This window comes from Genypterus blacodes, unplaced genomic scaffold (assembly GCF_046128005.1).
Source record: "Genypterus blacodes isolate CSIRO-AG114 ecotype Tasmania unplaced genomic scaffold, CSIRO-AGI_Gbla_v1 ptg000104l_1, whole genome shotgun sequence".
Lineage (NCBI taxonomy): Eukaryota > Metazoa > Chordata > Actinopteri > Ophidiiformes > Ophidiidae > Genypterus > Genypterus blacodes.
Window position 1 is genome coordinate 1,544,102 of NW_027466908.1, and position 21,702 is coordinate 1,565,803.

At 47.3% G+C, this 21,702-nt stretch overlaps 1 protein-coding gene across 1 annotated transcript; it reads right to left on the bottom strand.

The window, feature by feature from the left end:
- Nucleotides 1–11,945: 11,945 nt before the first annotated feature.
- tbx18 (T-box transcription factor 18) lies at nt 11,946–20,695 on the bottom strand. The gene is made up of 8 exons (XM_076160112.1): nt 20,204–20,695; nt 19,056–19,221; nt 18,722–18,823; nt 16,960–17,131; nt 16,293–16,460; nt 15,507–15,571; nt 13,935–14,029; nt 11,946–13,844 (listed from the first exon to the last, which is right to left on the bottom strand). Exons 1-8 carry the CDS (start codon nt 20,424–20,426, stop codon nt 13,303–13,305), a joined length of 1,533 nt encoding a protein of 510 aa, XP_076016227.1. The 5' UTR covers nt 20,427–20,695; the 3' UTR covers nt 11,946–13,302.
- Nucleotides 20,696–21,702: the final 1,007 nt, after the last annotated feature.

The window sequence follows — 21,702 nt, forward strand, 5'->3', positions numbered from 1 at the left end:
TACATGTGACGCTCAGCTGAACAGCAAATGTGCACAGCGTCGTTCCTGTGCTCTTATATTCCCGTCATTCCCGTCCGCGTGACAGATCCCAAACTGTCCTGTTCCTTTTTTCTGAACGTCTGTTTGTCCCTTTGTCCCTTTGTCTCTGGACCTTTCCTCCCTTCACACATTGCAAAAGTGCTCATGTATGCACAAGTGTAAGGCTGTGGGTGTGTATGGGACTGTGACACACACACACACACACACACACACACATGGTTTTCCCATCGCCCTTTTACTGCCTTTTGCTGTGTAACTCTGACCAGTGTCTAACCATCTGTGCTGCTCTCTGGATGCCTGTAATAACCAGTCCCCCCCCAACTCTAACCCCACACACACACACCCCTCGTGCCCTAACCCCACCTCAGACCCTCTCTCCTGTCCTCATGCCTCTAACCCCCCTTCTAACTCTTGAACCCCCCGCCCGCCCGACAACCCCACACACACAGTGAGGAAGACGTCCAGTGTACAGGAGGAAGGATTCTGTGTTAATTGTTCTTTTCCTTTGTGATAATGGACGTGACCTCAGAATTATAAGCTCCTCCTAATTTGAATATTTGAATATGTTCCAAAGTTGTGAGAGTTCAGCCCGATGGAGAGGCACAACTTTACAGGCCTGTAACTCCAAACAGGTCCAGGGGAAGATAGAGGCTTATAATACTGAGGTCAAAGGTCATGTGGTGTCAATCAGAGGCTGTAGGATTCTTCTGCACTGATGGATGAAGTATATGGATGTAGAAGTCCAGTAGACGAGAAAAATTAACCTGAGAAAATTAGCTGCTGATGTTGATTTAAGTCCTGTGTGTGTGTGTGTGTGTGTTTGTGTGTGTGTGTGTGTGAGAAATAAATTGTAATGTGATAGTGTGAGATATTAAATCCGACAGAGACACACACACACACACACACACACACACACACACACACACACACGCTTGAGTGTATGGAACCTGTTTATTTCATTTCTTTTACACCCTCACACCTGCATGGCACACTGGCCTTACACACACACACACACACAGATACACACATTGTGTATGTTGTCTATAGTGTAATGGAGACAAAGACGTGCATTCACATTCACTCTTTTATCAAAATGACACGGCTGGGAAAAGTTGCAGCTGTAGGGAGGAACCCTGAAGTCTCTCAGAAATGTGCCTGATGAGATAAAGAGCACACACACACACACACACACACACACACACACACACACAGACACACTGAAGCTGAGGTTATAGGAACAAGATTGGTTTCCTGTGCGTTCCTGTGGAGACTTGCTTGTAAAACTCCCTTTGAAATGTTGCAAGTTGAAGTGTGTGTGTGTGTGTGTGTGTGTGTGTGTGTGTGTGTGTGTGTGTGTGTGTGTGTGTGTGTGTGTGTGTGTGTGTGTTGTGCTGTGCTGTGCTGGTAACACTGTGCTTCTACCATTTACCTGACCTCCTAACACACACACAAACACACACACACACACACACACACGCACACACACACACACACATACACACACACACACACACACACACACACACACACACACACACACACACACACACACACACACACACACACCTGCCACCCTGTAACAAATTAGCAAGTGAGTGGTAAAGCCGACTGACACAGGCAAGAAAGCACTAATGAACTCGCACACACAGGCCTGTCCCCATACACACACACACACATACACACACACACACACACACACACACACACACACATGAGCAAAGGAGGTGTGAACAGGTCAGCAGTAAGCATTTGTCACGTAAATCTATTGATAAAAGCTGTAACATAATCCGCCTAAATAAGAAGCTGCAGTTTTCATCCAAAATCAAAGCAAGTGTGAGACTGTTGCTAGGTAACCGTCTAAATACAGCGCGTAGTTCTGTGCAACTGTTTAGTGTCGAGTTGCATCGTCTGAGCCCAACCCCGGATACTTTACATACTGTACCGTATCTATGGGGCGTGCGATTGTGATTACGAGCGCAGCTGTGTGTGTGTGAGTGTGTGTGTGTGTGTGTGTGTGGAGTGTGTAAGGAAGTGTGTCGATTAGGGCCGAATCCCATCGAATCAAGGATGAGCACGCCTGATGCAAAACCAATGGAGATCAAATTAAGGCTCCAGAAATCAGCAGAAGTGTGAAGAAGTCTATTACCCGAGTGTGTGTGTGTGTGTGTGTTTGTGTGTGTCTATTGTGTTTAACAGGCTCATTTCCGCAGGCCTCAGTGTGTGTGTGTGTGTGTGGATGTTTTGGTCCATTTTTAAAGTCGTGTGGTAATCCAGCCCCTGCTTCCTCTCTGCTCAGCCCCCAGTCTAAATAGGCTTGTTTAGGCTTGGTGGGGATTACAGGGGTTAACTGTGGCCCGGCAACGCCGGGGCTGAGGGTCGTCTGGAAAACATTTAGGAAGCGGGAGAAGGTTAAGAAGCAGATTGGTTTTTGCTTCACTGGGCTAACTCCACTTAAACGCACCAGGAGATTCATAAACTCCGCCATTTTCCCTGCGTTTGTAAAGGTAATGAAATCTGAAGAAGGGTGGCAGTCGACCCTGGACTAAGAGAGAAGGCGTCTGTCTGTAGGAAGGATGCAGTGTTGTGTTGTGTTGTGTTGTGTTGTGATGTGGGCGAGTTGCTGCTGCTGCTGCTGCTGCTGCTGCTGTTTCCAGCCTGTGCCGTGTGGCTAATTAGGCGTATCTGGGGTCTAATCCCTCTCCTGGGCCGTCTGCTGGGGTCGAACCCAAAGAGAGAAAGGTCACAGCAACATCCGGCCCGGCGCATTAATGACGCTTCATACTGTAGGGGGGCGGGCAGGGGGGTGACGTGTCATTTGATCTGAGGCTTGTGTCGCAAATGAAAAAGCAATGTTAAGTGATTTCGTGGGAATTGCGTCCAAATTATGATACTTGTGTTTTTTCGGAAGTTGGACCGAACCTTTTTCGGAACTCTGCTAACTCTGCTATCATAGAAGTAATGCACGGAACTATAAAGGCTAAAAGATTCAGAGGTAATAGTCTTTGTTCTTCTGTAATATGTTGTTACTAATTTGTGGATTCAGTGAGCATTGTGGTGGAAATTAACCGAATCGATCACTAAGTAACGGTAATCATCATGGTAACGCCTCAGGTCCAGAGATTGAATCCCTTAGTGTCGTACTAAACATGTAACTTCATGTAGAGTGTGAGGTCCAGCTGTGTGTGGGTGTGTTTGAGTGTGTGTTTATTTGTTCGGGCCAAACAGTAGCAGATGGGACGTTATTGATGAGCAGCCTCTTATCCGTATTATTGATCAGGTGATTACAGTGAAGCAGCTTTACTGTATTCAAACACACTAGAGGAGATACTGTAGGAGCCAACGGGGGACCTGCCGCGCCGTGTGTGTACAGCAGTTGTGTGTGAGTGCAAAGCAAGGACGGGGATTAGCACCAAACACAGGGAGGAGCACACACACTTTGTCTCTCTCTCTCTCTCCCTTTGTGCTTCCTCGTCAGTGTATTCCAATGTCCTCCTGTTTGCTCGGCCGTTCTCGTGTGACAGTGGCGGCGGCGGCGGCGGCGTTGTGAGACCCTGAGGTTTATATTGTGTTACATCTGCTTTTCATCAGCTCTGGATACGCCTCAGCTCTAAAATAGAAGAGCCCCTATTTTTAGTTTTTACGGTCCAGCTCATGATTTAGGTTCAGCAGTGGGATTGTCTTTGTCAGACATGTGTCCCATGCTACAGGGGGCTGGAGCGCACAAAAAAAAAATCAAAGGCTTCAAACTCAGTTGCTGCTACGCGACAGTAGCTGTGTTTCTATTGGCAGCTCCACGCAAAACATAGCGGAGAATTTAAAAAGTCAATCAGAGTTTAACTGTGAAGTGTCAGCGTGTGATCAGCGACTGATGGGAATAACATCTAAATGGTTGCTGGGAGCAGAAATTCAAACAATGATAAAGCGGTTTCCAGGTTTCCCAAAATAAAGGACTGCAAAAATGGAAGGGATATGAAGGGGGATAGTTCCTGGGCTTACCCAAAGGAGTCCTTCCATGTGGGCATGTAAGCCACCGGCCCCTGGTGGAAGGAGCTAAGGGAAAGTACTAGAAATGCCTGGAACTTAAACATTTGAGCAAATATTAGCACAAAAGCACAAAACACAGAAATGAAACGTTTTATTTTGACAAAGTTGAGGTGTCTTTATTTTTCTTTGACAGTCTTCAAAATTAAGACGGATTGAACAATCTACACAGTGATTTTATTTATATTACTGCCTGTCAGGATGAGGAAGAAGAGCGGAACAATATGCCGACAGCGTTAAAGTCGTATTTTTTGCGTCCTTGTTAAAGTGATAAATGATTCCTAGGAGCCGCTGGTGATGAACACACATGTATGCTGCAGCTGAATCTGCTCTGTGATTGGCTGCAGCCAGCGCTGCATGTGGTTGGCTTGGGGCCAGTTTGATTGACAGCTCTACCTGGGTGGTAGGGGGCAGTGACAGCCCTGTCGCTGTGGAAACAAACGCAGCCGGCCAGCCAGCCAATCAGGGCTCAGCGAGAGCCCCGGGGATCCCATCCAACACATGCTGAAGATTTCCTCAAGACCAAAACACACATAACACACACACACACACACACACACACACACACACACACACACACACACACACACACACACACACACACATTCTTCTGTGTTCTATATTGCTTTCTGGATGTATGCGTGTATTTGTGTTAATGTTTATTTGGGTGCACATGCGTGTACATGTGAGCGTGCACGTGTGTTAATGTGTGTGTTCTCCCTGTGTGGTGTAGTCTTCTGTCGTCGCTGTCTCTGGGTCGTTGACGTAGTTGTCATGGGAGAGTGCTCTCTGGGCCGACACACACTCGCGCACACACACACTCGGTCAAACACTCGCACACACACACACTAACGTCGGTGGGGGGGGGACAGGGGTCAGCTTGTATTAAAAGACCAAATAAACGAAGCTTTCCACACCACTAACCCACCACAGACAAGACAAGCAGACATGAAATGAGTCAAAGACAGCGGAAAGTGTGTGAGTGTGTGTGTGTGAGAGAGGGAGAGAGAGAGAGAGAAAGAGAGAGATACTTGTAGGCTCTGTAGGTCAGCAGGTTGGTGTGGTTTGTAGGGGAGACTGCAGGCACAAACCCTGCTGAAGTGTCCTTGAGCCAGGCACGTATTTCAGTAATAATCAATAGATAATCCAATAGAAAGATGCAGATATATTGATGTTTCTGCGCCTTGGTGTGTTTTACTGGCCACTCTGTGTAACAGGCGTGTGTGTGTGTGTTGAAGGTATGCATGCCTCTTGTGAACACTCTGTGGACGGGTGAACAAGTGTCTGTGTGTGTGTGTGTATTGATTAGGCTGCGTGAGAGGGCGTGAGGCTCCACATCATAGAAACAGAAACAAACGTCCACATAAAATTCCATGTTTTGAGAAGCACAGATGACTTACACACATTAAATTACACACATTTAATGACAGACGTGATCCGTGATCCTTTCTAAACTGGAATAGCAAGTCATCAATCAAGCAATCCAGCCAAACACAGAATGACAGATTGATCTTATTGCGCTGTAGTTTCACTTTTCATGGCCTCTGTATCACCACAGCGCTTCACTTGTATTTCTGTCATCCGTCTCATTCTCTCCGTCTCTCTTTCTTCTCCTTTTTTCCTTGTCTATTTATCTTTCTTCCTCTTTAATGTTGTCGTTCTTTGACTGCTGTTCTTTCAACCCCTCTGTCTTTGTTTATGTCGTTCTCTCTCCCTCTTTCTGTGTTTATGTCTCCTCCTGCCGTCTGTCTCAACCTTCCTTCCCCGTCCTCCTCTCCTCCGTCTCTTTCTCTCTCTCTCTCTCTCTCTCTCTCTCTCTCTCTCTCTCTCTCTCCGTCCATCATAAATCCCTCTCTTGTTGGCTGTTGAAGTGTGAGGAATGGCCGATCTGATGGTTCCTCACAGCTGTTGCAGTCTTTCCCAGGTTCACCTCGCTGCGCTGCCCTCTGTGCTGCCGGCTCGCAGACCGGCCGGCAAAATACACAAAACACCAACACGCTCTGAAACATTTGGACTCCTTTGAAGTAGACGCTCGCTTTGTCTCAGCCGGTACTCGGCACTAAAAAACCATCCAAATAAATCTAATTAGATGTCCTTTCAACAAGAAGGCCTTTAGTCGTGTGTGTATTAAGGTGTGTGTGTGTGTCATGTAAGAGGACATTTTTGCAAAATCTCCACCACAAAAATCCTTTATCTCAAGAAAGCAAAAGCTGTTTTCCTTGAGATAACGCCACATTTTTCCCCTCCTAGTAAAAACAATAACACACTATGATTTGCCACGTCGCCTCTCGGCCTCCGTCCATCAGTCGGGTTTGGTTTCGTGTTCTTCCTCCTGACGTTTGCGCTGATTGAAGCCAGTTCGTGTTCTGACTAAATGTCCCCTCGCCCCCTCGTGTGTGTATTACAAACTGTAAACGCCGCAAGTGTTGATTTCTGTTTCCATCTTTGTCGAGCTCAGTAAACTCGACACCCTCTATATTTAATCCGCACACACTCGCAGGAATCCCGGCCGCCACTCAAGCAAGTCCTCGTATCAGAACTGGACTTTCTTCCTCCACATATGTTGATCCGCTTTGATTCCCAGTATTTCCTTTCACGTATTTATTTTTCCTCTCATGGTGACGTTTGGTTTGCGAGCGCTCTCTGGAAACCTTTACCTCCGGCGTGGCCTTAGCGCCTCGTGCCTGGGAGTGTGACAGCTCTGTTGTTGTATGATGACGCAGTGTCCTGTGTCAGCACAGTCTCGCAGCACATTGCCAAATATCCTCTCACCATTCTACATCTCTGCGGACCTTCACACACACACACACACACACACACACACACACACACAAACACTGAACACAGCCAGATCTACTGCCCAGCATGTGACCCCTCTAACGTGTGTGTGTGTGTGAATTTGATTTACATGGATCAGTTAATTGTATTTAAGAGATTGTGAAGTTTTGAATGTTTGATCGCTGTGTGTGTGTGTGTGTGTGTGTGTGTGTGTCCGTGTGAGGTGAGGAGTGTGTGTCCCTCCCTCTCTCTCTCCTCACACAGAGCTCTAGCCCGTCACTCAGGCAGAGCAGAGAGGATCAGATCATTATTATCACCTACAGGGATAAACATCTTGTGACCTCTCTCTGTCTCACCCCATCCTTCTTCCTCCTCCCTCCTTCCTCACTTTCACTCCCTCACCCTGATCCTTCTCCATCCCTCCTCTGCTCATCTTTCCAGTGAATCACTCCTCTCTCTCTCTCTCTCTCTCTCTCTCTCTCTCTCTCTCTCTCTCTCTCTCTCTCTCTCTCGCTCTCTCCCCCCCCCCTCCCATCCAGTGAATAGTGATCATGTCTGGCGTTTCATCGGCTCTTTGCACTTCTCTCCTCTATTAAGATTGATGGGCTGCTTGGCTATAAATGAGCATGCTAAGACTTGGCCAGGGCCACAGTCAGGCGAGAGCTACACACACACACATGTATACACACTCACACACACACACACACACACACACATGCACCTTCCCCATTAGCAGTAGAATGTGGGAGCTGGGGCCAAGGAAGGGGCTCTATTTTTGCTCTATGGAAGCATGTGCGCAGTATATAGGTATACAAACACACACACACACACACACACACACACAGGCGTGAGCCGGGCAGCAGTGTCTGATCACTAATGAGCAGGAGGTCCTATGTCTCTTTCTACTTGGACAAAGTTGAGACAAACGTTTAGCCTCATTGACTCAGAGTTGATGTGTTAGCTTACAGTGTTGAACTCGCAGCAAAAACAAGTTGTGTTGTTGTCTTAGATACTTTATTACTTTAATTAGTGGTGTTCAGTTGAAGGACGGACGTGTTCAGAATCAGAGAGCGTCCCTCAGCTGCTCGCTAACTCAGACTTTGCCCACCTTGCACTTTTTTCTCAGGCAGTTTTGCTTGGAGGAGGTGTTGGCGCGGTGTTTGCCAAAATGTGATCCACCTAGCTAGCTACCTACTGGCCCTAGAGCAGCTGTGAATAGCCAGAGGGCTAATCAGGGACGTAGCCACAGGTCACATGGTTACAGAGCTCATCTACACACACTCTCCTTTCAATCTGGCTCGACACACAGTCTGTCTGTCTGTGTGTGTGTGTGTGTGTGTGTGTGTGTGTGTGTGTGTGTGTGTGAAGGTAGCAGAGAGAGTTGGTGGGGATGCCCCTGTCCCACTTTGTCCACATGGGGCTCTTACAGGAGAATATTGTGTTGTAATTATTTCTTAATGTCCCCTTTAATAGATCAGAGTTCACAGGTTGTCTGATACCAGGAAACGCCCCCTGCTGAGCGGGGACCATAAATCAGCTGAGCGGGAGGGGGGTGGCGAGATTTGATGACAAAGATTTAGCAGCTGTAAAGGACAACCTGAGACTCGGGTTCTTGCAACTGTCATCAAATAGCTGCTAGGACATTAACTGGTCACGCAGAGCCGGACGAGCTGAGACGGCAACAGCCTGGGCTCACCCACAGACTCACACACAGACTCACACACAGACTCACACACAGACTCACACACAGACTCACTCACCCACAGACTCACCCTCTCACCCTTTGCACAGAACATTGAATTCCTCCTACGGATCCATTTCACTAAATTAGATTTCCGCCTTGACACAGCAAAAACTACAGAGCCAAATGTGTGTCCTTGTCTCCTTGTGTCCTTCTGTCCTTGTCTCCTCTTCGACTTCTCCTTTATTTCCAGATCCGTTTGTCTAAACCACTATTTGTAATTCTAATGAGCGACCCATCACAAACACACAGGCCTCTTTTTGTCTTTGGAGCCAAACCTTCCTCGGGGCTCGGGGGAACTTTCCTGTCACTGCCCAGCATGACCTCACCTGCGCACGTCCCCGCATGTATGCGTCGTCACGTATCGCCTGGCCGCAGCTCCCCTCTGAGCACGCTCGGCCACGTGGTCGCCTCGTCTGCCTCCATGTAAATGCGGGGCTCAATCACACAGGACGCTAAAACCACATAAGTGGCCTTTATGTAAATGCTGAAGTCTTCGTCGTAGTGAATTCTCTGAGGGGAAGTAGAGAGTGCGAGTAGAGGAACGATATGGTAAACAGGCTTAGTTCACTTCAACCGTAGACGCAGTGTTTCACAGCGCCAGAGGCCATCGCACTGAACACCGGGAACGTTTGAAGATACTGTGGGAAACACGTTCTCCCATCAAACTGCATTATTTATTACTCCTTCACTCCTGATGTAATCCTTTCACTCACAGACGTTTGTGTTCAAAGCAGCAATTCTGACAAGCGATTGATTTAAACAGCATTTATCCATATATGGTATTAATTACTCACTCTGAATTGTGTTGTCTTGTTTGTGCAAACAGGAGTGAGGATAAAGATTTGCTAATATTCAGCAGCAAGAAACAAGAGGGAAAGGAAAGGTTCAGATTTCATTGCAACACACACACACACACACACACACACACACACATACTGGTTGGCTGCTATAATTGAGCTTTTCGTCTTCATAACCATTACTGTTGTCATGGCGATGTCTAGTAACCAAATCATAATCTGTTATCCCAAACATATCCAGAGTATTCCCTCAAACTTCTCTGTTTCGTGTGTGTGTGTGTGTGAAGCCTGTGTGCATAAACCCCCACCCACCCACACACACACACACAGCGGTATGAAGAACGATATCACTCATCGTTTGGTCTGATACGTGGCAGCAGAGGGGATATACGGTGTCGTGGCGCGATGCTTTGGCAGAGCAGCTAAGTGCGTATTTACGTGTCGCTGATGTTAACAGTAAATCAAAGTAGCCTTCTTTAGATAATAATAGACGCTACACGCAAAGGCGATACACCAAACAGTGATTTGTGCCGGTGTGAAAGTTGTCGTGATGACACATTAAAATACCGGCTGAAGAAAGAAAAGAGGCTTTAAGTGTTTCTATTAAATCCCTGTAAACATTCTTTAGAAGCCTTTTTGTAGCTTTAATTCTTCAGAAATAACAGGGAATACATTTTTAAAGTAAAAGTTTGAAACATATATGCACATAAATCATGAAAGCTTCTAATAATAAGTTATTTATCTGGGCAACTTCTCAACAAATGTGAAATCAGAAGCTTGTAAGCTCAGTGTGACGTTCCCATCTTCACTCTAGACTTGATAAAAGGAAAGCGGCCCGACTTGGACTTGGAGTGACACACAACACGCAACCAGAACATGTCACTCCAATCCATGCTGCTCTCCACTGGTTGCCTGTGGATTTGAGATCTGATTTTAGAGTTTATTGCTGGTCCTTCTTTTATCTGTGACCTCTTGACCTTCTGGTGGCTCTCAGATCTTAAAGGGCCACAGAGCCTGAGTGATCTTCCTCCTCCAGATCTGCTCAACACTCATCTGTGTCTGAAGGCCTTTTCCTACATTATTCCCATTTTTCTTGTCTTGATGTGATTCTATTATATAAACCCTGGAAACACTTTGTTACATGGCCCCCTCCTCCTCCTCCTCCTCCTCCTCCTCCTCCTCCTTTCTTTCCACCCCTCTTGTGTTCCTCCACCAGGCGGAATAGCGTGACAGATTTGTCACGTCGGCACCTGGTCGCACACAAGTGTTAATGTCCCCACCTCGGCTGGGAATCACCGCACCGCTGACACCATGCAGTGTGTGCGTGTGTGTGTGTGTGTGTGTGTGCCTGAGAGGCTCTGGAAGCTTGGAAGCATTTTGTTTTGACATTTGAGGTTTTTGTCGTTTCCTTCTCTTTCCATGGAGGACTGCAATCAAAAATTCCACAACTGTGCTTGTGCAAGTGGTGGTCCAGTGTGTCCATGCTGTGTGTGTGTGTGTTTTTATATGCCTGTGTGTGTGTGTGGCACAGATCTTCCAGGCAGGGGTCCCATCCCCTGTCACTCAGAAACAACAAGCCAATCATTCCTGTGTTCTAAAATAAGCTCTCCTCTCCCCCGCCCCCCTCACATGTGCTCCTCTCGTCAGCGCCTCTCACCTTCAGAGTGACAGGAGACAACTGAGGGGGGAGGGAGGGTGGGGGCAGTGTTCAAGCGCCTCTGAGGAGGAAATAGGTGACAGCAGGGAGCAAATCTATAAGAGTTGGGATGAGATTAGGGAAAAGGGACGAAGACTCGGAAGAAGGTGAAGTCAGGTGCTCCAATCCCAGAGTGGCACAGGAGCAGATCAGAGGGAGAGAGAGATTTGGTCATCTGAAGACAAATCCAAATAGTTTGTAGGGTTTGTGATGTGTGTGGGCCTGTAGTTTGTATTTTGTGTTGCTTTGTGTATTCTGCAGATATTTTGCTGATTCAGGCGTTCGATTAGGTTAGAAAATGAGGGAGAACAGCTTTTTTGCACTAGTATGAGTGTGTGTGTGTGTGTGCGTGTGTGTGTTGGGGGGTCAAATCTCTGCCGTCTAAATGAACTTTGATACTGTGAGGTCATATACTCGCTGACATCTCTGCCACCTGTCGCCACACACACACTCGCACCACATGGATATCCACAGCCCACATGACTGCATTCAACACGCAACCCGGCCTTGTGTGACCAATCCTCAATCCAATGGACCTTGTTGGTATTAGTTTACAAGGCCATTACACAATGCTGAGGATATGGACGCTCATTTGTGTGTGTGTGTCTGTGAGTGAGCGAGAGAGGGGGAGAAAGACGCTTGACACACTCATCAGCTATATTAAACACATGTCATTTGTATTCGAGGTCTTTTAAATGTAGTGAGAAATCTGTCAACAGTCAACACACACACACACACACACACACACACACACACACACACACACACACACCGCCTCGTCTCAAACCAGTGAGATGCGTTGACATAAATAACAACCGTGACATGAATAGATATATTTTATTTGGCTCAAGAAGGTCGACAGAAGAACGCGTTTAAAGTCGGAGGTGTGCTATTATAGAGAAGCTCTGTGGGTCAAGTTCAGGGTCTGTTGGTCTGTGGCCCACCTGACCCGGTCAAAAGAGAAGAAGAAGAAGAAACAGCAGGTGCGTCCAGGTTGTTTAAGTGCGAAGGGTCACGCAGCCCTTTATGTATACATACATACCCACCCACCCGTCCTTTCTATATACAGAGTCGTGGCGTGCGGTCTCACACACAGACGGCCCAGCAGGCATCTGTGAGTCCAGATGTAGAGCACCTAGATCAGTTAGTCCCTTTTCTTTGATCTGTGAAGTATACATGGTAAAGCGGAATCATAGTCCGACATGATTCGGTGCTTCACGTCCAAAGCTGCTAGTTAGAATCTCACAGGCAGGAAGTCGTAACGTCAAAATATGTAACAGGACCCCGACGGCCCCTCACGAGTGATGAAGAGCGCAGATCACGCCCATGCAACAGAGTGCTGAGAAAAAATAAATACAAATGCTCCAATATTCTGTGGTCAGATACCAAAAATCTTTCGACTACCTTCCTCCTCTTCCTCCGCTATACCACGCTCACCTTACTGCCCCGCGCCATGACGACAGGATACAAAACAACTTATCATGCATCATAAGGTCGTTATCAACAAAAGAGGCGACCTGGTCTGACATTGCCAACGTTTCTGATACGAGTAGAAGCGCTTCATTGTTTATTTCCAGGCAAAATCTGTGGAAATTGCAAAGGTTAGCTAACAGCTAGTTGTTGTGCTAGCTAACTTGACTGGACGACGCCCTCCTTCCACTTTCCCACTGACTGTTATCAGTTTGTGCTTGTCCAGATGTGTAAGCGCTGCCGGTGAGGATTCGTTAATGATGTCATGTTGTTCCTACGTGGACTCTACATACGCGTCTCCCTTGACAACACTATGACACATGTGAAAGTCAAAACAAGAATCAGTCAATATATCCTTTTAAATCATTGTTCAGCAATTCCATCCGCATTGAGGGAGGGAACGCTCGCTGCTCGGCGAGAGACGCTGTCAGAGGTTGAAGTGCTTGATTGAGCGTGTGGGCCGGCCCAGGTTCTGTCCAGTTCTGTTCTGTGTGGGTATGCTTCATGTTCTGTTCCAGCTCGGTCTCACAGTGTTTGGGTTCCTCTCTTTAGTGACCACAGCAGGGTCGCGTGTCCCAGAGAACACGGCTGAAACAGGAGGACGTTGCGTTTCCGTCCACTCTTCTGCGTGACGGTTGCCATCACATGTTTGATTAATTACCAGAAAGTTCTACACCAAAAGCATCCTGTACTCATTCCAGAGTGTCATTCTGTCTCTCTGAGGTCCAGCGTCAAATTCAGCCCATGTGAGCAGTAACCTGTGAGGCCCCGCCCCCTGGCTGGCTACCGGCCAGGCCTAAAGTCCGGGAGTCGAACAAGAACCCCTGCTGGCCTCCGTTGAGCATCCCCAGACTGTCCGTTAGAGTCCCACTGGGGGAGGAGCCAAGGAAGTGGCTCTGATGATTGGCGGAGGCAGCAGCGGCCATTTTCTCCGGGCTGGCGGCGAGACGTGGCGAAGGAGGGAATGTGTAGCCGTACAGACTGTAGGGCGGCGAGTGGAGGCGGAGCCCGGCGTAACCCTGCGTGGATGGGTTGGACAGGTAGCCGATCTGGGAGGAGGGGAGAGGCAGGGAGCAGAATCCTTCTCCGTCGTACGCCGACGGGGCCCTGGACGGGGGGAACGGCTCCGGGGTGTTGCTATAGCGATGGAGGGGGTGCGTAGGTCGGCTGCAGGCGTAGTCGGGCGGGCTGAGAGGACAAACCTGGAAAGGTGAGGAGCACGGGGAGGACGACAGCAAGTGAGACGATCCTCCGACTCCTCCATGAACTCCCGGGACTCCTGAAGAAACGCAACAAGCGCAAGAAAACAAAGTGAAACCCTCGTACGTTTGTTTGCGTTACGGCGAGGAGGCGTGTAAGCCAGACCTACCTTGCTTAGCCATGCCAGGGATGTCCTCAAACGTCAGAGTCCTCAGTGACGGACGCCAGAACGCGTAAGACTCAACCAGAGCCTCCAGACCCATCCTGTCAACACAAACACAGATATGAGTACTAAAGTCTAAACTCCATCATGATTAAGACCTTAGAGACTGATGTGTGTCTCTCTCTCTGTCTCTCTCTCTCTCTCTTTCTCTGTTGGACAGTGTCGGCCTTGGAGGCAGCTGCAGCACCGCCCTGTCCCAGAATGCCTTGCCGCGCCAACCACCTGGCGGCCATCTTAGTTTGCCGTGCGGGGGCCCTCTCGCTCTCTCAAGATCTCCATGGAGACTGCAGGTAATGAGGGGCATAAACGCCACGTCGCCATTGGCTGCTGCCAGGCGGGCGCTCTGGAGGTAATTGCTTTCACACGACTTTTACGGGCGAATCAGGACGGAGGGAGCAGGAAGCCGCAAGCGAGGATTTATGAGGTGGGGCTGCCCCCCACTCCCCTCCCCCCGTCCCCCCATACCTCCCCCCGCCAATCTGCGCCTCCCTCCTGGCTTATAGGTGGGGCGGAGGGGTTTGCTGCTACGCCGTAATGCGAGCGCTCTGTTAGCCCTCGTTAGCGTGAGGATAAAAGTCCTCCCCCCCGCCGGGTTGTAGCCACGGCGATAATTTAGACAAGCTGCCCGGCGAGGTCGTGTGTGCTGCGAGGCAGCCTATCAGAGCCGGAGTTTATTTAGCAAACTGCTTAACTCTTCCTGTAATATTTAAGGGGAGTTTTTTTCGGCCTTCCTACATTTAACGTTTATGGGGTCGGCTGTCAGGGACCCTCGCTGATCCACTTTACCTCTCTCTCCCTCTCTCTCTCTCTCTCTCTCGTTCTCTACCTCCCTCCTTCTCAGGTTCTCTCTCCCTCCCTCCCTCCCTCCCTCTCTCTGGCAGGTTCTCTCTCTTTCTTCCTCCTCCTCCTCTTCCTCCTCCTCTGTAATGGTTTCTGTGGGGCCTCGGGGGAGCGACTGTTGGGAGACTGCAGGAGTTTTACTGCGGTGTTGTTTTAGCGCTGCGTTTATATATCTTTGTAAATGTGTTTATATAGATTTTCGTCAGGACGCTCTCGGCTTTTATTATTTTGCTGTTGATGTTTATGTTCCCGAGGCCGCCTGGAATCTGACGGCCCATTTGGGTTTGCTGCCCGGGCTGGTTTCTTTTTTTTCCGCCTGAAGGTTCTGAGCCTGTAACTCTGTAATTGCAGACATTAACGTGCCTCTAAAGTTAGCACGTTTAAGCTGAAAAAGAAAATGCTTCGCCGATTAATACGACGCATTCATAATGAAATAAGCCACAAATGTTTGCTCTCTCTTTCCACCCTGCATCAAAGCTTTAACGGCTGGTCGTTGCACTTTTTTTTTTCCATTTGAAAAATAAATAAATAAATACATAGCTTTGCTCCCAATAAAATAACACTGGAATAGCCGCGGCAGAAACCACAAGCAAGCCAGAATATAATGGAGCCATGCGTCCCACATTAGCCCTAATGCGCCAGATAATGTGAAAATCCCCGTGGCCAACGTGAACTCACCGGTTCCTGCCAGAGTCTCTGAAGCCTTTGGCGAACGGGTTTCTGTCTATTTTAAGCCTCGTGATCTGAAAGACAGCAAACAAAGGCGGGGATTATGTCCAGAACTTTACATAGGAACGAAAAATTCACAGAAACATCCAGCCAAGACGATTAGCTTCTCATATTCACGTGTTTTGTAATTGTCTGAATGGAGTTTGAACACGTGAATGTACGCAAACATGGCGGTGAGTGTGTGCGGGCCGGCCCAGGCTGTGGGTGGCGTCTGAGGCCCTGGCTCTGTGACCCGCATCCAGAGGGCCTTTTTATAGGCATCACCATCGTGTTCTGACATCAGCCGTCGTGCCCTGTGGCCGGAAAACTACGCTGACATCAGACTTCAAAAGCTCGTTCTGACTAACCCAGTACGTATGTATATATAGTTTCCCGCTCATTAAGGACTTTGCCTTTGAAATTTGGTGACCTTAAATCCCTCGAAATATCAAATTCAAACGGCGTAAGTGCTTTAAAAAGATCCACCTCCAGTCTATGGTGCAGAGGAAAGACATAAATGCTTCACTTTATATGATCCAGGGGTTCAAATGCTTGCAAATGTGGCGGGAGATGTTATAGTTCAGTAAGTACAGGTCTTCAAAACAAGCAGTGATATATAGAGAAGAGGGCTTTGGAGCTTTTTGCCCACTGGAACTTGGGTTTGCTGTTGTTTTTGAGCATGTTTACACTTCATTTAGTTGGATTTAAGCTGAAACGTGTTGGTTTGGCGTGTTTGCGGAGGTCCGGTGTGCTCACCTGTTGGTTCTGATAAGCTGTGACGGTGGTGAACACGGTCTCGGGGAAGGAGAAGGTGCGTGTGCCGTCCCCCGTAGGCACGGCCCTCACCGGGGATAACTCCTCTCCACACTCCTTTCTGATGACGTGCACCCGCGGCTGATACTTATGCATGGAATGCAGAATGATCTGAGCGAGAGCCGGAAAATAGACGATTGAGGCACAAACTACACGGCAACATAGTCACATTTTATCCAGGACCATAAAACTTATGTTGGATGATGACCATGCACATGTGCAGACACACACATATGCACAAAGACATCAGAACAGTCAATTTAAGGGGGAACTTTACATTTCTGCCTGTAATAAAATAGCAATTTATGCTTCAACCGTTCCAATATTCTTCAGCAGCAGAACTATTTATGAGTTCTATTCTTTTCAAGCATTTGTCTAATCATTTAAAAATGCACCATAAAAACGTGATTTTCTTTCCAGATGTTGACTTTTATTGTCTTTTCAGTTGATTTTTAAATAAGGCTGAGAAAGATTTTCACAGATTGAAAGCTATAAACTCCAGAAATTATTATTATAGTGACGCCAATTGAGATGAAAATGGCATTTAAGGGGCAACAATGAGGCGACTGTAGACTTATTATGGTGATAGAACCTCAGCTGTGGTCCTTACGTGTCCCTGGTCATCCAGCTCGTTGTTGGTCAGTTTGAGTTTGTCGAAGCTCACGACCTGACGCATCCACGTCTCTCCAGAGGCCGGGGAGTCAGGGTGGATGTACACCCTGGGTGGGACGGGGGAGTCTGCGTTCCCCGCTACCATCCACTTGGAGCTGTGGTACACGTACCTACACACACACACACACATAAACACACAAGTTGGTGAGGGGCCTAAGACGTTAAGGAGCAAGCTGCTAAGACATATAGTCATTTAAAAATCACTTTTCTGTTTAGTTTTCAAAACCCTTTAATTGTTTTACTCAAAATTATTCAACTTCTTAATCTTGTTTTGTATATTCAGGCATGGATCTGTAGGTTTAACAATTTTAAATTTATTGCTTAAGATTATCTGCAATTTTGCAATAATCAGCATCAAGGGTTGAGGCTGCAAACAGTGTAATGTAAAACATATGCCTTAGTAGAAAACACTTTATTTAACTATTTGGTCTTAACTGTAGTAGATTCATTTGTTTGTAATCATTTTCACAATTTTGCCATTTCAATTCAAATATATAATCATGTGGGTTTTTTATTGCGTTCAGTTAAATAGAAAATTTATTTCCTTATTGAAATCCATTGTGAGGAGGGTTAAGGGGAAACTTCAAACCCCACTAAAATGCTGGGGCCGGCCCTGCTAGACATTTAGCTTTAAATGATATGAACACATGAACCAAACATCAACGTTTTTTTTCACGACTGTTTTATAACTGACAATATTTATTATTAACCCTTACTGTTTATATTCTGTCACTTCACAGAACCAGATTTTTGGCCTGAGACATAAAAATTCGCCCCTTTACCAAATTATAATAAAGAATCATCAATGACCCTCATGCTATATTAACAAACCATATATCAAATTATTCATTTCAATAAATAGCTTCTATTTACAAAAAATACAAAATAAAAAAATACTGACAAAAAAATATAAAAACTCTAAATGTTTTAATGTTTAACTCTTATTCTGATTGGCTTTCTGACCTACTGATAGATTATTGGACCACATGTGAATAAGAACATTTTAATGAGTAAACCCAAGAAATTGACTGAAACATCTTCTGAGCTGGATTTTTATACCGTTTTCTCTTTTTTATTCCCTATAGTCTCATTAATACATTACATTTATTTCAATGTATGCAGGCGCTCTGTCAGATCACCTGCTGTTAAGCGTTTGGTTCGAATCAAAATAAGCAAACTGCAGATGTGCACGAAGCGCTGGCCTGCAGGTATATTACACACACACACACACACAAATAATGTGTTCACATGTATTTGGCCACCGTCTCTACATCGTGCCTCAGTGTAGCTAAGTTGGTTTTATAGACTTTATAGCCTCGTTGCAGATTGTGTGTGTTTGTCCTGCATTGTTAACATTTGTCGGTTTGACCCTCTGCGGTGAGGTCACGCGTCCAAAAGGCTTATTTATTCCAGAAGGGACACAAAACCACCGTGAACCATCGTCACTGCCAAGCGCCATTTGTGGGCAAAAAAGCAGGAATTACACAACCGGGACTCTCCCCGGTTTGTCCCGGTTACAATCTAAATGAAGAAATCTGCAGCGCAGTAACGTGAGCAGCTCAGCAGAGTGTTTATCTCCTGTGATCTCACTTTAACTCTCTACATCACCATTCAGGTTGATTTAAGGCCTTAGAATGAAGGAAGCAGGATATGAGGATTTGACCTTGTCTGATGTGTGTGTTTGTGTGTTGGACTCTCACCTGTATCGTTTGTTATCCACGGGGATTATATCCATAGCGATGTAATACTGCTGATGCGGGTCCAAGCCCGAGATCTTCACACGCATAGCGGGAAACATCCGCCTGTCAGGAGAAGCGAATAAATCATCTGCATCGAGCAACTCAGCAGGCCAGTAATCATATTAATACCTCCTAATAACTCTAATCTTTCCTTCTGACTCACTGTAATCATTTTAAATCTGAAATCTGACTTTTTCTACTCATTTATATTTGCTAATTCCACTCCTATTTTCTTGATTTCTCCTCTTGTCGTCACATCTACTCTTCTTCTTCTTCTTCTTCTTCTTCTTCTTACCGTCCGGCCTTGGTGATGATCATCTCCGTGCCTATCTCGTGAAACCGTTTCCACAGGTCCGAGCCCTGCAGGTCCACACGAGTCTCGTCTCCAGTCCCGGTCACCGGCGCTGCAGCGCACGGAGCCGCCGGCTGCGGGCTCTCCAACAGCGCGTCCTCACTCTCTGCTGAGACGGAACCAAATAAACAAACACACCAAACCATTTAGATTCATACCCGGACTCCTCCATTAATGAAACAATTCCACCAATACATCGATCCCAACATGTCGAAGGGACGCAAACATCATTTAGGAGTCAATAATTAAGGCTAAGGCCCAAATACAGAGCAGATAAAATAACTTCGAACTAAGAGTTTAATTTCGGAAGCAGCAACACTGATCCGGGTAAAATAAGGCTTGTTGATTATTGCTCTAATTGAAGTTGCTATGGTAATATGTATTCAGTTTCATAGTCTGTAATTCCGTATATGCAGTGTAATGAAATAAAAGTGACACTCGGTGAAGTAAACAAACTACAGTGAGAATTAAACCCTAAACGCTTCTTTTTCCCCCCCGTGATGCTCTTGTAATTAAACCCGCAGGTGAATTATTGCAGACGTGTTAAATGTTAGCAGGCGTTTATGTGTCTCGGCTGTAAGCGGTGGGAATTTACAGGCACTGAGCGGGGCTCGAACCGGCCACAGAGCGGCACGGAGAGGCGGCGACACGGTGAACGTGAGCCGGTCCGGGCGCGTCCGGGCCGCGGACTTAATTGGAGCGTTTATGGTCGCGGCTCATCTCGTAAAGCGCCTCGCGTTAGTCACGATCATATCACGGTGATATTTACTGCGCCGCGGCTGGTATGACATCACACACACACTCACACACACACACCGGGTCTGAGTCCCGGGACTGCGCCGGTATTAATGAGGGCAAATGTCACTGGAAACAGATTTAAATCCTGCTGTGTGTGTGACTTATTAAACTGGAAGATTAAATTATTTAGCACTAAAATGCTGCGTAAACAAACATGAAGACTGTGGGTTGAATTACTGCATTTTATTTTAGTAATATTAGCACCGAGCCCACTAATAATAATAACGCAACACTTTTGAGAGAAATGGCGCACTTGCATTCTTCTTCTTCTCGCTTTTTTTGTGTTTACTTACGGGATCCGTCGCTCGCACATTCCGCCTCGCTACCATTCGCCCTCTCGGCCCTCGGCCCGGGGCTCCCGGCGAGGTCAGACGCGTCGCTCCCGTCCTCGTAGCCCGGGGACGCCGCATCCTCTCCGGACATCCTGCGCCGTTTCTCCGCTCCGATCAGCGCCTCCACCGAGAAAGCGTGCGCCTTGACACTCAGCGCGCACGGGGAGCGCCGCTTCTCTGCCATTTCTCTCTGCTTTTTGCGTGGAGCGAAGACGGCGTCACAAGAGCAGGAAAAGTTTCGAAATCCCAAAGTGAGCGTGTGTCTGCTGTGGACGGGTTCGCTGCCCCTGAACCGGACAGCGGGGAGGATCAGTGGAGCAGGACTGGCAAGAATCACGCCTCCGTTATCCGTGAGCGCCGTGCGGACTTTTGGAGAGTGTCAACAACCGGAGCTGAGAGTGGAGAGCCGGAGAAACGGAGCTGTCAGTCACAACGCACAGCGACCAATCATGAGCCCCCACAGCCCCCCGGAACTGCCCCGCGGTCCCGCCCGCCGCGGGGGCCGCCCGTGCCGCCCTTATGTGGTCAGAGTGGAGCTGCTGAATGAATCACGTCTCTCTCTCTCTCTCTCTCTCTCTCTCTCTCTCTCTCTCTCTCTCTCTCTCTCTCTCTCTCTCTGCGCAGCATTGCTCGCATTTTCACACCGCGGCCCTACATGTTCTGCATATCTGCCCATTAGTGCCTCCTGCCTGCCCGGTGCCACCTGTGGCCCCCATCACGTCGCCCTGAAGGTGACACCCACGCACCCTCAGTACGCTTCAGCCATCACTCACGTCTGAGGTTGACAAGCTTCACATTTCACGGTGCCAAATAGGCGGAAAAGTGAGCAATCAGTACAGCAGTATTTAACACAGAGAGAGAGGAAGAGGAGCAAAGAGGAAGGTGCTCACTGATTACTGCTGAGGGCTCACAGTGATGAAGCAGCATTAAGTGAAGTGCATTCATTCAATTCAAATATGGTCGATGTAGCTTATGAATCACTTCAATCTGGACTGCAAATATGAAGATGTTTATTGATGTATTTTTCATTTATTTCACGCACTCCGTTGACTTTGCAGTTTTGTTTTGTTTTAAATTTCACATTAAGAGAAGTTAAGTATTTACTTGAAGTTCGACCATTAAATCCAGAGTGCAGCTCCTCAGTCCAGACCAGCGAGAGCAGAGGTCACACACGCGAGCACGCACACACACACACATACACACACACACACACACACACACACACACACACACACACAGCTCCTATAGGACTGTTGATGATCCTATATCCATTTATTTTGGCATCTCTCCACAGCTCTCTACTCTCTAAATCCCAATTTAGCTTCTCTTAATGACCCACAAGAATCAGGAGTGTGACGCTCAGACTGTATTTGAGCTGTAGACTACAATAGCATATGGTCAGTGTGTGTGTGTGTGTGTAATGTGAGGTTACCTTGTCATCCAGCTCAGTTTATGTCCCA

Coding starts and splice junctions, on each gene's coding strand:
- tbx18 (XM_076160112.1), bottom strand. CDS start 20,426: ATGGCAGAGAAGCGGCGCTCCCCGTGCGCGCTGAGTGTCAAGGCGCAC. Junction 14,030..15,506: donor AGAGACTCTGGCAGGAACCG/GTGAGTTCACGT, acceptor TTGTGTTGACAG/GATGGGTCTGGAGGCTCTGG. Junction 13,845..13,934: donor CCCTGGCATGGCTAAGCAAG/GTAGGTCTGGCT, acceptor GCGTTTCTTCAG/GAGTCCCGGGAGTTCATGGA.